This window comes from Oryctolagus cuniculus, chromosome 9 (genome assembly GCF_051225735.1).
Source record: "Oryctolagus cuniculus isolate XC-2025 breed Fujian yellow rabbit chromosome 9, ASM5122573v1, whole genome shotgun sequence".
NCBI lineage: Eukaryota > Metazoa > Chordata > Mammalia > Lagomorpha > Leporidae > Oryctolagus > Oryctolagus cuniculus.
This window is the reverse complement of record NC_142875.1, coordinates 35,222,711-35,237,184: the sequence shown is the minus strand read 5'-3', so window position 1 is coordinate 35,237,184 and position 14,474 is coordinate 35,222,711. Positions and strand designations below refer to the sequence as shown.

The 14,474-nt window shown below is 38.6% G+C and overlaps 1 protein-coding gene across 30 annotated transcripts in view; it reads right to left on the bottom strand.

The window, feature by feature from the left end:
- The window catches only part of MYCBP2 (MYC binding protein 2), a 303,498-nt gene that overhangs the window by 261,945 nt on the left and 27,079 nt on the right, over positions 1–14,474 (bottom strand). For all 30 annotated transcript variants that reach the window (XM_051850575.3, XM_051850577.3, XM_051850583.3 and 27 more), the window contains one exon: positions 1,192–1,267. In XM_051850575.3, coding sequence (XP_051706535.3) covers positions 1,192–1,267 — 76 coding nt within the window. Of the gene's footprint in view, positions 1–1,191; positions 1,268–14,474 lie in introns of those variants that run through there.

The following is a 14,474-nucleotide window of genomic DNA, read 5'->3' as shown; positions in this document are numbered from 1 at the left end:
TGTGTTCTCCCAAAGAACTGAAAAGAAGATAATAAATAAATAACAAATAATTTTTAACACCTAGATATTAACTTCCAGGCAAAAAAAAAAAAAAAAGATGAAACTAAAAGTGGAACCAAATAATGAGGGGCTTGTATAAAAATTCCTTCAGAACATAGAAACAAGAATGGTTTGCTACTTATACTCATATCTTTTCAATCTTGTCATTTTTAGTCCAACTACTTTATGAAAAAAATCTTAAAGAAAGAAATAGAAGAGGATACCAAAAAATGGAAAAATCTTCCATGCTCATGGATTGGAAGAATCAACATCATCAAAATGTCCATTCTCCCAAAAGCAATTTATAGATTCAATGCAATCCCAATCAAGATACCAAAGACATTCTTCGCAGATCTAGAAAAAATGATGCTGAAATTCATATGGAGGCACAAGAGACCTCGAATAGTTAAAGCAATCTTGTACAACAAAAACAAAGCTGGAGGCATCACAATACCAGATTTCAGGACATACTACAGGGCAGTTGTAATCAAAACAGCATGGTACTGGTACAGAAACAGATGGATAGACCAATGGAACAGAATTGAAACACCAGTGTCAATTTGTAAAGTCAACAACAGGAGTCACTGTGCACTTACTCCTCATGTAGGATCTCTGTCCTTAATGTGCTGTACATTGAGACTTAATGCTATAACGAGTACTCAAACAGTATATTTCACTCTGTGTTTCTATGGGGGTGCAAACTGTTGAAATCTTTACTTAATGTATACTAAACTGATCTTCTGTAAAAAAAAAAAAAAAAAAAAAAAAAGAAGAAGAAGAAGAAGAAGAAGAAATTATCAATTCCCAACTTGACTCTCACTGGGATTAAACATGACAATAGGTCTGATCTGATTTCATCATCATTTAAAAAATCATCTATTATTTTTCACTTTATGTTTCTGTGTGGGAGCAAACTGTTGAAATCTTTACTTAATGTATGCTAAACTGATCTTCTGTATATAAAGAGAATCGAAAATGAATCTTGATGTGAATGGAAGGGGAGAGGGAGTGGGAGAGGGGAGGGTTGCGGGTGGGAGGGACGTTATGGGGGCGAAGCCATTGTAATCCATAAGCCGTACTTTGGAAATTTATATTCATTAAATAAAAGTTAAAAAAAAATCCTTATTCCCTCTAAATTACTGAAAAGTTTACCTTGCCTCTTGTCTTCACTTTTGATTTGCTCTTCTGTTTTCTTTTCAACTTCTTCTTATTTAGAATTTTCTTATTCCTAGAAATTTTTAAAAAGTGGGGAAAAATGAGTATTCATAATAGGACATTCAAATTTATTAAAAACATATATTTTCAAAATAGACATTTGAATATTGCTCTTATAAATTTTCTATCTATGAAACGATATACTCTACATAAACATACAAATTTCCTATGAAGGAATACACATATACACACAAGTATAAATAATAATATGCAAAGTAGCTATTGAGATGATAACACAATACTGGACAGCCGAAAAAAAAAACATATTAAGTGACAAATAATTACCAAAATATGAATTCTGTAAAAAGATTTTATAAATTTAAAACATAAAAAGGCATCAAATGAAGTTTTTTTAAGCTGTACTCAGCAGTGAGGATGCTAATGAACATCAGCTATAACCCCTGTCTCCCAGCCAAAAACTGCTCTTTATGATACTGATGCTTATGGATGGTGCCAAAAGGCTGAATCACATTTTACTAAAGTATTACATGAAAATTCTGAACAAGCACTTTACAACAGCTAGTTTTTTCACTACTTCACATTTTTTTTTTTTTTTTTGGACAGGCAGAGTGGACAGTGAGAGAGAGAGAGAGAGAAAGGTCTTCCTTCCATTGGGTCACCCCCAAAATGGCCGCTGCAGCCGGCGCAACGCACTGATCCGAAGCCAGGAGCCAGGTGCTTATCCTGGTCTCCCATGCGGTTGCAGGGCCCAAGCACTTGGGCCATCCTCCACTGCCCTCCTGGGCCACAGCAGAGAGCTGGCCTGGAAGAGGAGCAACCGGGACAGAATCCGGAGCCCTGACCGGGACCAGAACCCGGGGTGCTGGCGCCGCAGGCAGAGGATTAGCCTATTGAGCTGAGGCACCGACTCAGTACTTCACACTCTTAAGACTTTATTATGCTTTAAGGAAAAAGAAGCTTCTGAATGACATGGTAAAGAATAAAGAATTGCAGTGGCAGAAACAAGAGGCAAGGAAAACACCTTATGTTCATTTCATTACAGATGTTTTATGCTCAGCATGCTGAGATGTGCACTGCTAGGCAGCAAAGATACAAAATGAAAACGACAGTTCTTGCCCTCAAGGAACTCAGGGACTTGAATGGAAAGCACCAAATAATGATCTAGCAATGAATGCCACCACTGTAACAGAGGCCAAAGGTGAAGAGGAGAGGAGTAAGAGGAGAAAAAGATGAATCTAGATGTTGAACCAACAGGTTAAACTCTTCAACTAGGACTTGGTAACTAATTCAATGGAAGTAATGGCAAAAGAAATCATAAGCATAGGTCTTTGGGGATAAAAAATACTTAGGGAAGTCAGGTGAAGAGCTCATTTGTAAAAGGAATAAATGAGTTAGATTTTGAAGATGTTTGAGTTCAAGAAGATACCAAAATGTCAGTAAGGTAGACAAGAGCAACCAGCATATGAAAATTGCATTTCTGACATTTTCTTCAGCTTCATTCTTCAAATCAAAATAGTCAACAAAATCTTATCAGTTATATCTCACAAATAGTTCTTTAAGCTGTCTAATAATATAAGTTACTATCACCTCTTTGCTTGGACCACTGTAAAAGCTTCTTAACTAATCTCTGCACATCCACATATATATTTTTTTATTTACTCTTCACATACGAACCCAAGTCAACTTTTAAAACACAATTCTGGCCGGCGCTACAGCTCACTAGGCTAATCCTCCGCCTTGCGGTGCCGGCACACCGGTTTCTAGTCCTGGTCGGGGCGCCGGATTCTGTCCTGGTTGCCCCTCTTCCAGGCCAGCTCTCTGCTGTGGCCAGGGAGTGCAGTGGAGGATGGCCCACGTACTTGGGCCCTGCACCCCATGGGAGACCAGGATAAGCACCTGGCTCCTGCCATCGGATCAGCGTGGTGTGCTGGCCGCAGCGGGCCGGCTGCAGCGGCCATTGGAGGGTGAACCAATGGCAAAGGAAGACCTTTCTCTCTGTCTCTCTCTCTCACTGTCCACTCTGTCAAAAAAACAAAAACAAAAAAAACAAAAAAAACCACAATTCTGAGTAGATAATTCCCCACTTAAAACTCATTTTTCTTAAGACAAAGTACACATGCACTGACATGGTTCGGTCGATCCTCTTCCAACAGCGGAACTCCGCCAGCTCCTCCTGACTCATTCTGCATTCCTCTTCATCCACCTGGTTCATCCTACTCCGGCCACAGTGCAATGCTTTCAGCTGATTAAACCTGTTAAGCTCATCAGGGCTTTCACAAAGGCTTTTCCCTCTGCCTGGAATTCTCACCTACATCCTTTCCCACCAACCACCACTTATCTTTGAGGTCCTGGTGTTGTCACTTACTTGGCAAAGTCTTAGTAACTCCCCAGACAAGGTAAGTTTCTCTAATGTTCACTCAGAGTTCATCTTATATTTTTGATTCATTGTTTAACCTTTAACTGTATATATGGGGTTTTTGTTTAATCTAGCACTCTCTTACCAAGCTGTAGGCTCTGACACTACATAGGCCATGTCTCTTCTGTTCACTGCTCTAGCCTCTTTGTCCAGAAAGGTGTCTGGAACATACTAGTCAATAGTATTTTGAAAGAAAGGAAAAATAAAGGGGGAAAGGGGAGGAAGGGGAGAAAACAAGGAAGTTCAGAGATATACACAGATACCTTACTCAGACAGCAAAAAACACACCAAAGACCAAGGATAGACACTAGACTCACAATGCATTTAAAGGTTATCTAGCCAAATCCATTAAGGGGATTACATTACACAGATTTTGGCACAAAGAAGGTACTGGAAATCATGCATGCATTGAGATTTCCCTGGGAAAGTATGCTACAAAAGTAAAGACAGTCAAATGTTAAATACGAATAGATAACCCTGCTTATACAGTCTATTCAACTATAAGCACTGTGAGTATGCAGAATGTCTGTTTCAACTTCGTACTTTCAGCATCTGCATTAATATCTGACACATGATGGATGTTCATGAAATATCAAGTGAATAAGTAAATGAAAAGCAGTGACTATTTTTCCTGTGAGGTTTAAGAAATCAAACTTCCTTTATACTAAATCTTAACAAAAGTGATATTTGAACAATAGGAATATGTCACTGCTAAAAGGTTTGTCCCTTCTATACCATTTAGAAAAGTACTAAATTTTTTTTTAACTTTTATTTAATGAATATAAATTTCCAAAGTACAGCTGATGGATTACAATGGCTTCCCCCCCCCACTAAAGTTTTTTCAAAAGCAGTTTTCAGAGAAGCAGAAAACTTAAATGCAAATTCAGATAGACTTCCTGGAAGATTAGCTATCACTAACTTAAAATTTCTCAATATGGCCCAATGTCTTTGTTTTACTTAATAGACTTATTAAATAAAGTTCAAATGACTTTACATTCAGTCTTAAACTATTTCTTTGCATGGTCATTTAATTAGTTACAGTATTAATGGACTCTGAACCCACTGATTTTTTAACATAAACATCTTTAGAACCAGCTTTCCCCAAATTAACTGCAGATTAATTTTATTGTGCTTTCATTGATTTGGCTTGTTTTAGAGGAAGGAGGTTATCAAAAAGAGCTATTAATAGTTGAAAATTAAATGGATAAAACCTGTATTCAACATGGGAAAAGAAAAATACTATTTTCTAATAACACAACATCCCACTGAATTACTATATTTGAAAACTAAATAAATTTTCCATGATACTTTAGGATGGATAGATAAAACAAAAAAGTAACTTTAGATACCAGTCTTACACATTAATAGTTCACTTTGAGACCTCTAATGATTGAGAGCTTTAAACCCTAAATCAATAGGAAGCTTTATGAAGAATGCCTGGAATTGGTCCTGTAAGACTTTTCGTCTTCTCACGGACCGAGCATTATACCCAGGAAATTTAAAAGGATAATGATTAAAATGAGATTTAAAAGGCTATTAACATGTCTTAGATATTTATTTTAAATAATTTCTAATAGCTACACTGTATAAGGAAAACCAAACACTATATAAGGACAATTCTGCAAGGTGTTCAGTGAATTAGATCATTATTTTCTCTATCAGCTTATTACTGAATCTATTTTCTAAGAAAACAAAAATCAGTCATACTTTAAAAATATGCTCACTCAAATTTGCTTCATTTGTCAAATAAAGGAGTGGAAAGAGATTGTCTGAGGTTCTTTATAACTCTAAAATGATTGGTTTTAGTAAATACCCATTAAAGAACTTCTAGAATAAAAAGATCCAAATTTCCTACTTAATTTCACTTAGTAATGAAAAATGCAAAACCCAGAGCCTAAGCTGAAAGCAGGAAGAGACAACTGTTTTCTATAAAGGGCCAGAGAGTAAAGATTCTATGCTTTGGGGTCCAAAGGATCTTTGTTGTAATTACTTAACTACGGTAGCACAAAAGCAGCCACAAACAGCACATCAACAAATGAGTGTGGCTGTATTACAGTAAAAGATTATTTCTGAACACTGAAATTTGAATTTCACAGCATGTTCATGTGTCACAAAACATTCTTCCTAATCTTCTAAAAATGTTTAAAGTATTCTTAGCTCAGAGACCGTATCTAAAAAGAAATGGGACCAAACAGGGTCTGTAGACCATTGCTTGCTGACCCAGAAAGCCTCATATCAGAAGGAAAACAAATACTGTTATTAGTGTGCAACACAGATCAAACTATTTAAAACATCACTGTGCTAAAACAAATATGCACTCTTAAAATTATCTGCCTTTTCTTCTTGTATGGATCAAAATCCTGACTTGCACTTCCCTAAAGTAAGATTTCTGAAAATACTGTAACATCATCTGAAAGAAAGTAACTGTTCTTTTACACACAACGTTAGTTAAGTCTAGTTTTGGGGCACAAAATAAACATACTAAGAGACAATCAAAGACGCAAATAAATGTGGCAGATAGATAATCAAGACAAAACCAGAAAGCTGAGCAGATTTACAGATAAACCAGATATTAGAGTCAGGAGGCAAGGACTTGAAGCAAATGTGTGGACCTTCTCTGTCCAATCAAGGGTCACCTACACCCCTGTCTACTGGGAGACTTTGGGCCCAGCCTGCCTACCCTCCTTCAGTGCCACACTTCTGAGACACACCCTAGGGAACACTGGCCATGCAACTGTGAGTTCTAGATAATGGTTATTCCAACCCATGCAGACACCAGAAGCATCATTAGTTTTTGTTTGCTTTAGTATGATTCCTCTGACTAAACCAAGCTCACTGCTTACTCATGTATAAACTCTGCAAACGCCCCCATGGAGGAAAATGCCAGTGGCCTCAGCTTACTTCTGAAGTGCTCTTGTCTCTGAATTTTTAGCTCACCTGGTCCTTATTGCTTCCATAGCTCCATTATGACTTGCTGTTGTACACTATCTCACTTAAGGGAAGTGGAAATTAAGAGTTTTATCTTTACATAAAGAAAGCCTTTCTTTAGTAATTATCATGTCATAAATTTTAAATAAAAGGACAAACTAAAAGTACATGTATCGGCACTGGAGTTTTGGTGGAGTAAACAATACAAAAGAATATATAAAGGAAAACAAAAGTTGAGAGCAGACATCAACAAAATAGAAAACAGACATTCAATTTAAAAAGGAGAAAAGACTTGGTTCTCTGAAAAGATTAAGTTTAACAAGCCTCTGGTAAGACAGGTGAGGAAAAAATAAAAACACGAATTAAAAATATGAGATACGAGATGGCATTGGTACATGCCACCTTCATGGGACTGTATTGGAATCCCCTGGCACGTTTCTACCTCCACCATTTGGGGCAAGTCCGATTGAGCATGTCCCAAATTGTACATCTCCTCCCTCTCTTATTCCCACTCTTATATTTAACAGGGATCACTTTTCAGTTAAAATTTAAACACCTAAGAATAATTGTGTGTTAATTACAGAGTTCAACCAATAGTACTAGAACAAAAAAAAATACTGAAGTGGATAAAGTATTACATTGTACATCAACAGTCAGGACAAGAGCTGATCAAGTCACTGTTTTCATAGCGTCCATTTCACTTCAACAGGTTTCCCCTTTGGTGCTCAGTTAGTTGTCGCCGATCAGGGAGAACATATGATATTTGTCCCTTTGGGACTGGCTTAGTTCACTCAGCATGATGTTTTCCAGATTGCTCCATCTTGTTTCAAATGACCAGATTTCATTGTTTTTGACTGCTGTATAGTATTCTATAGAGTACATGTCCCATAATTTCTTTATCCAGTCTACTGTTGATGGGTATTTGGGTTGATTCCAGGTCTTAGCTATTGTGAATTGAGCTGCAATAAACATTAAGGTGTAGACAGTTTTTTGTTTGCTAATTTCATTTCCTTTGGGTAAATTCCAAGAAGTGGGATGGCTGGGTTGTATGGTAAGGTTATATTCAGGTTTCTGAGGAATCTCCAGACTGACTTCCATAGTGGCTTAACCAGTTTGCATTCCCACCAACAGTGAGTTAGTGTCCCTTTTTCTCCACATCCTCTCCAGCATCTATTGTTGGTAGATTTCTGAATGTGAGCCATTCTCACCGGGGTGAGGTCAACCTCATTGTGGTTTTGATTTGCATTTCCCTGATTGCTAGTGATCTTGAACATTTTTTCATGTGTCTGTTGGCCATTTGGATTTCCTCTTTTGAAAAATGTCTATTGAGGTGCTTGGCCCATCTCTTAAGTGGGTTGTTTGTTTTGATGTTGTGGAGTTTCTTGATTTCTTTGTAGATTCTGGTTATCAACCCTTTATCTGTTGCACAGGTTGCAAATATTTTTTCCCATTCTTTCGGTTGCCTCTTCACTTTCCTGACTGTTTCTTTTGAAGTACAGAAACTTCTCAGTTTGATGCAATCCCAAATGTTAATTTTGGTTTTGATTGCCTGTGCTTCTGGGGTCTTTTCCAAGAAGTCTTTGCCAGTACCTATATCTTGCAGGGTTTCTCCAATGCTCTCTAATAATTTGATGGTGTCGGATCATAGATTTAAGTCTTTAATCCATGTTGAGAACTTCAGTTCACATTTGATCACACTGATAGGTCTAAGAGTCAAAGGGATCACACAAACAAGACTAGTGTCTGCAAATACAAACTGATAGAATCAAAAAGGGAGAGAACGATCCAACATGGGAAGCAGGATACACAGCAGACTCATAGAATGGCAGATGTCCTAAACAGCACTCTGGCCTCAGAATCAGCCCTTAAGGCAATCAGATCTGGCTGAAGAGCCCATGAGAATATTTCAGGCATGGAAAGCCAAGACACTCTGAGAGAGAGAGAGAGAAAAACAACTAAATGAAAGATCTCTGCGAATGAGATCCCAGTGGAAAGAATGGGGCCATCACAGAAGGAGGTACCTTTCTCTGAAGGGAGGAGAGAACTTCCACTTTGACTATGACCCTCTCAGAATAAGATCAAAGTCGGCGAACCCAAAAGGCTTCCACAGCCTTGGCAACTCATGACTAGAGCCTAGGGAGATTACTGACGCCATAAACAAGAGTGTCAAATTGTTAAGTCAACAACAGGAGTCACTGTGTACTTACTTCTCATGTGGGATCTGTCCTTAATGTGTTGTCCAATGTGAAGTAATGCTATAACTAGTACTGAAACAGTATTTTTTACACTTTATGTTTTTGTGTGGGTGCAAACTGATGAAATCTTTACCTAATATATACTGAATCGATCTTCTGTATATAAAGAGAATTGAAAATGAATCTTGATGTGAATGGAATGGGAGAGGGAGAGGGAGATGGGAGGGGTGTGAGTGGGACAGGAATTATGGGGGGGGGGAGCCAATGTAATCCATAAACTGTACTTTGGAAATTTATATTTACTAAAAAAAAATATGAGATATAAGAAATATCACTACAGATGTTGCCCATAAATCTGAAAACTTTAAAACAGGGATAGTCCCTCAAAAATATAATATCTCAACACTAAACAAGGGGAAAATTTCAAAATCTGAATCACCTTCTAACTATTTAAAAGAACAAAGGAAAAAAAAAATCTGGATCCCTAATTAACCTACCTCAAAACAAACTACAGACTCAGATAGCTTCATTGGTGAATCCTACCAAACACAGGATTCATTGAAATATTCTTTCAAACTCTGTCTTAAGACTATCTCTTACAAAGAATATAAAAAGAAGCATTTCCAAACTTAAGAGTTGCATAATTTTGATACCCAAAATTCAAGATAGGAAAATTTCAGACCAGTATCTCCTATGAACACAGAAAGGAAAATATTACATAGCCCAAAAACCGGAAGCAATCCAGATGTTCTCTGATTAATGAGTGGACAAACGAAACATAGCACTTCTATTATAATTGAAGAATATTATTCAGCCATAAAAAAGAATGAAGTACTGACTCATGCTCCAGTGTGAATGAACCTTGAAGACAAGCCAAATGAAAGAAATAAAGGCTACAAGAGGATACAAATTGAATAGTTCCGTTTATATGAAATGCTTAGACAGGAAATACATAAAAACAGGACGTATACTAGAAGTTGCCAGAGGCTGATGGAAAGGAAAACAGGGAGTAATAGCTAGAAGACAAAAATGTTCTGCTAGTATAATCTGCCAATCTACTGAAAAAATACAAGTTGCATATTTTAAAAGGGTGGATTTTATGTATGAGGATTATCTTTTAAAAAAAGATAAGGGAAAAAAGTCATACCTGAAAATTTCAATATCCAAAAACATATAAGAATACATAATATGCAAAGTTCAATCAATGTAATTCAACATAATAACAGAATGGGGTAGCCAGACAATGGTCATTTTAAGAGAAGCAGAAAAAACATTTTTTAAAAGTTCAATAACCATTTATGATAAAATTCCTCCATAAACTAGGAACAGAAGAGAATTTATTTTATCTGATAATCTATGAAGGGAAAAAAGGCTACATTTAACCAGGCATTCAATTATACTAAATGATGAGAAATTAAATATTTCCACTAAGTATGGGGAGAAAAGAAGGCTTTATACTAAAATTACTTCTATTTAACACTGTACCTGAGGTCAGTAAGTGAAGACAAAGATGTAAAAGTCACAATTATTTTTTTAGAAAATACAAAATGATTCACAGTTAAAGAAATTGTAAGTAAATTATCCATATCACTGGATACAAGACCACTTTTTAAAAAGCAACCAATTCATAAAACACTGTATGTACCTGAAGCTTTTCTACAGAAGCCAGACTGATTCTCCTATGTAATTAATATAATGATATGTTCATCATTGCATACAAGCATCACTGAACAAATTAGGGAGAAACAGTAGTCTGATTACTATGTAGAAAACTTTTATTTACTTAACCTAGCCTGATAATTAGTAATAAGAAATAAGGAAAGAGATATCAACAGTTCAAGTTGATTTAGGGGAGAGATGCAAACAGATTTCGTATATATAGCTTTAGGATGCAAATCTTATTTGGAAGTTTTCACATAAGGAGAAGACTATAAATAAAGCTACTCTGGAAATGGGCAGAGCAGCAAAAGAAAAATGAAAAGACAGCAGGAAGTGGGCAGAGGAGAGACAGGGGTAGGCAAGTCTCCACAAAGCTGTGGCTACAGACAATGCCTCATGTGCATTTACATTCCAGGTACACATAGCCAAAGTGGGCCAGGAAACTCAAGCCATGAAGCAACTGTGAAACATAATCAATTGATCCCAGGTCTCAGAAAACCACAAGAGTAATGAGAGCTAACAGCTAGGCAAACAAAGATACAAGACCCCACAAGTGTGAAAGAGACAACCAACATAAAGACACCCAAAAAGACTTCAGATGGTAGCATTTTCCAACAGATTGTAACATGACTATGTTTATCAAGCTTAAAGAAATTAAAAAACTAGCAGTAAAATATCTGTAGGAAATGGGGAACAGAGGACATTTCACAAAGAAATCATGAAAAACAATAACTGAATTTAGACTCAATAGGTATGATTTGCCGACATTAGACACAGACCAATAGAGAATTCAAGATCCAGAAAACAGATCTAAAAAAAGTATGTACAATTCTACACAGAAAAATAATACAACTGAAAATATGTCCTTCTGACCTTAAACCTCTTCCTTCTATGCCTTCCCCCATTCTAAAAAAGATAGGCCTTACCCTATCCAGTTACTTGTATATTCTTTCTTTCATACACTTAACCCCATCTCATCCACCAGCTTTAAGATTTCATTTAACCATTGTTTTTAATTTATTATTATTTGAGAGGTACAGTTACAGACAGTGAGAGGGAGAGACAGAAAGATCCTCCTTCCATTGGTTCACTCCACAAATGGCCACAATGGCCGGAGCTGTGCAGATCAGAAGCCAGGAGCCAGCTACTTCTTCCTGGTCTCCAATGTGGGTACGGGGCCTTGGGCCATCTTCTACTGCTTTCCCAGGCCACAGCAGAGAGCTGGATTGGAAGAGGAGCAGCCTTGAATCAGTGCTCATATGGGATGCCAGTGCCACAGGCGGAGGATTAACCTATTGCACCAGGGTGCAGGGGTGCAGGCCCCTCACTCAACCATTAACACATTCTCCTTGTTCACTCTTTAATCTCTCATATTTCTAAGGTTTCTGATTTTAGAAGTCTACTGTGCTCCTAAAAGTAAAAAAAAAAAAAAAAAAAAAAAAAAAAAAAAAAAAAAAAAAAAAAAAAAATTCTCTCTTCCTCTTATTATCATTAAATGTTTTGAGAAAAAAAAATCTTCATTGCCTTAAACTTTTTTTTTTTTTTTTTTGACAGGCAGAGTTGGACAGTAAGAGAGAGAGACAGAGAGAAAGGTCTTCCTTTTCCGTTGGTTCACTCCCCAAATGGCCTCTATGGCTGGCACACTGCACTGATCCGGAGCCAGGAGCCAGGTGCTTCCTCCTGGTCTCCCATACAGGTGCAGGGCCCGAGCACTTAGGCCATCCTCCACTGCCTTCCCGGGCCACAGCAGAGAGCTGGACTGGAAGAGGAGCAACTGGGACAGAATCCGGCGCTCCAACCGAGACTAGAACCTGGGGTGCTGGCGCCGCAGGCGGAGGATTAGCCAAGTGAGCCGCGGCACCAGCCACCTTAAACTTTTTCAACTATGTATCACTGAATCCCTGCAGTCTGAGAGTCTATCACAAACTTTCAAGTTGCCAATACCCCACCTTATAGTCTTAATCCTTCTATTTCTTCGGCAAATGACTGCTGTCAAACAGTACCAAATGTTTTACATATTTCTACCCCGACCCACTGCCTTGGCCTGCATCTCATCCCATCCTGAGTGCTCCACTTCCAATCCAGTGCCTGGAAAGGCAGTGAAGGATGGCCCAGGTACTTGGGCCTCTGCCACCTATGTGGGAGACAGGCATGGAGTTCCTGACCTGACCCTGGTTGTTGCAGCCATTTGGAAGATTCTGTGTCTCTGTCTCGGTAACTCTGCTCTTCCTTTTCAAAATAATAAGTAAATAACAATAAAACAAAATGACCACTTTGTTTCCCATTATGCACCATTTTCTACTTTTCTCTCTTTCTGACCTAACCTCACTTTCCCACTAAAATGCAACTTCTGTCTTCTGGAAAGAGGTGGGGCTCAGAGAATGTTGTTCGTTTATTATAATCTCTTAATGTCAGTTTCATGACCCGAACTCAGACATCTCTTAAATGAACCTACAGGCAGAGAGGCAGTCAGTAAATGACAGTATGTTAATGAGAAGCCCTTGACTATACAGACCATAATGTATCTGAGACAGGATTGAGAGAATCCCAGCAGTCCCCTCCACAAACTATATTCCAGTGGTTAACGGAAGAAGTCTTTGGGCACAAGCCACAGACTATGAAGTTAAATGCAATTAGGTGATATTTGATAGCGCAAGACTGAGATGACCAAAGAAGAAAAGCCAGAATACTAAGAATGAATTCTTGAAGAAACTAGTTCTTCCTACCTTCCTATCCAGAAGAAAGGCATTATTTTTTCTAAAGATGTATTAATATTTTACTTGAGAGGCAGAGTTACAGAGAGGAGAGACAGATAAAGAGGTCTTCCATTCTCTGCTTCACTCTCCAAATGGCCACAATGGCCAGAGCTGAGCCAATATGAAGCGAGGAGCCAGAAGCTTCTTCCATGTCTCTCACATTGGTGCAGGGGCCCGAGCCCTTGGGCCATCTTGACTGCTTTCCCAGACCTTTAGCGGGGAGGTGGATTAGAAATTGAGCAGCTGGACTTGAACTGGTGCCGATATGGGATTGCCAGTGCTTCAGGTGGAGGTTTAACATACTCTGCCACAGCGCTGGCCTCACATCATTATTTCTCAACAGAAGATCTAGTCTCCTATTACAACTGTCACTTCTTCATTCTTCTAATAAAAATCTCAAATTCATGGTTTTCTTTTTTTTTTCTAAGATTTTATTTACTTATTTGAGAGGTAGAGTTACAGACAGTGAGTGAGAGAGAGAGAGAGAGAGAGAGAGAAAGCTCTTCCCTCCACTGGTTCACTCCCCAAATGGCTGCCACGGCCGGAGCTGCGCCGATCCGAAGCCAGGAGCCAGGTGCCTCTTCCTGGTCTCCCATGTGGGTGCAGGGACATGTCCCAAGGACATGGGCCATCCTCCACTGCCTAGCCAAGCCATAGCAGAGAGCTGGACTGGAAGAGGAGCAACCAGGACTAGAACCGGCACCCACGTGGGATGCCGGTGCCGCAGACGGAGGATTAACCTAGAGCGCCACGGCGCCAGCCCCAAATTCATACTTTTCATCTATGCTTTTACTCAGCACTTATTTTCACATGTCAAAGCTATACTAACTGCTTCCTTAAAATTAGCACTGCTTTACAAACTGAATTTAAAAATATATACTTATTTATTTGAAGGCAGGACAAGAGAGAGAGAAGGATAGAGATCTATCAATCCACTGGTTTACTCCCCAAACAGCCACAACAGCCAGGACCGGATGAGGCTGACATCTGGGGCCTGGGACCCCCATCTGGGCCTCACACGTAAGTGGTAGGGGCCCAAGCACACGGCTATCTGCTGCTGCCTTCCCAGGCACATTAGCAGAGAGCTGGATCAGACACAGAGCAGCTAGGACTTGAACTGGCATTCTAATATGGGATTCCAGCATAATAAGCAATGGCTTAACACGCTGTGCCACAATGCCAGCCCCTGCAAATCAAAAGTTTCTCACTATGCTGCCTAAAAACCTATGATTCCATACTGCTCTCAAAGACAACAATGTATGTAACACAGTAACCTGGTCCTAACATATCTTTTTAGTCCCATCT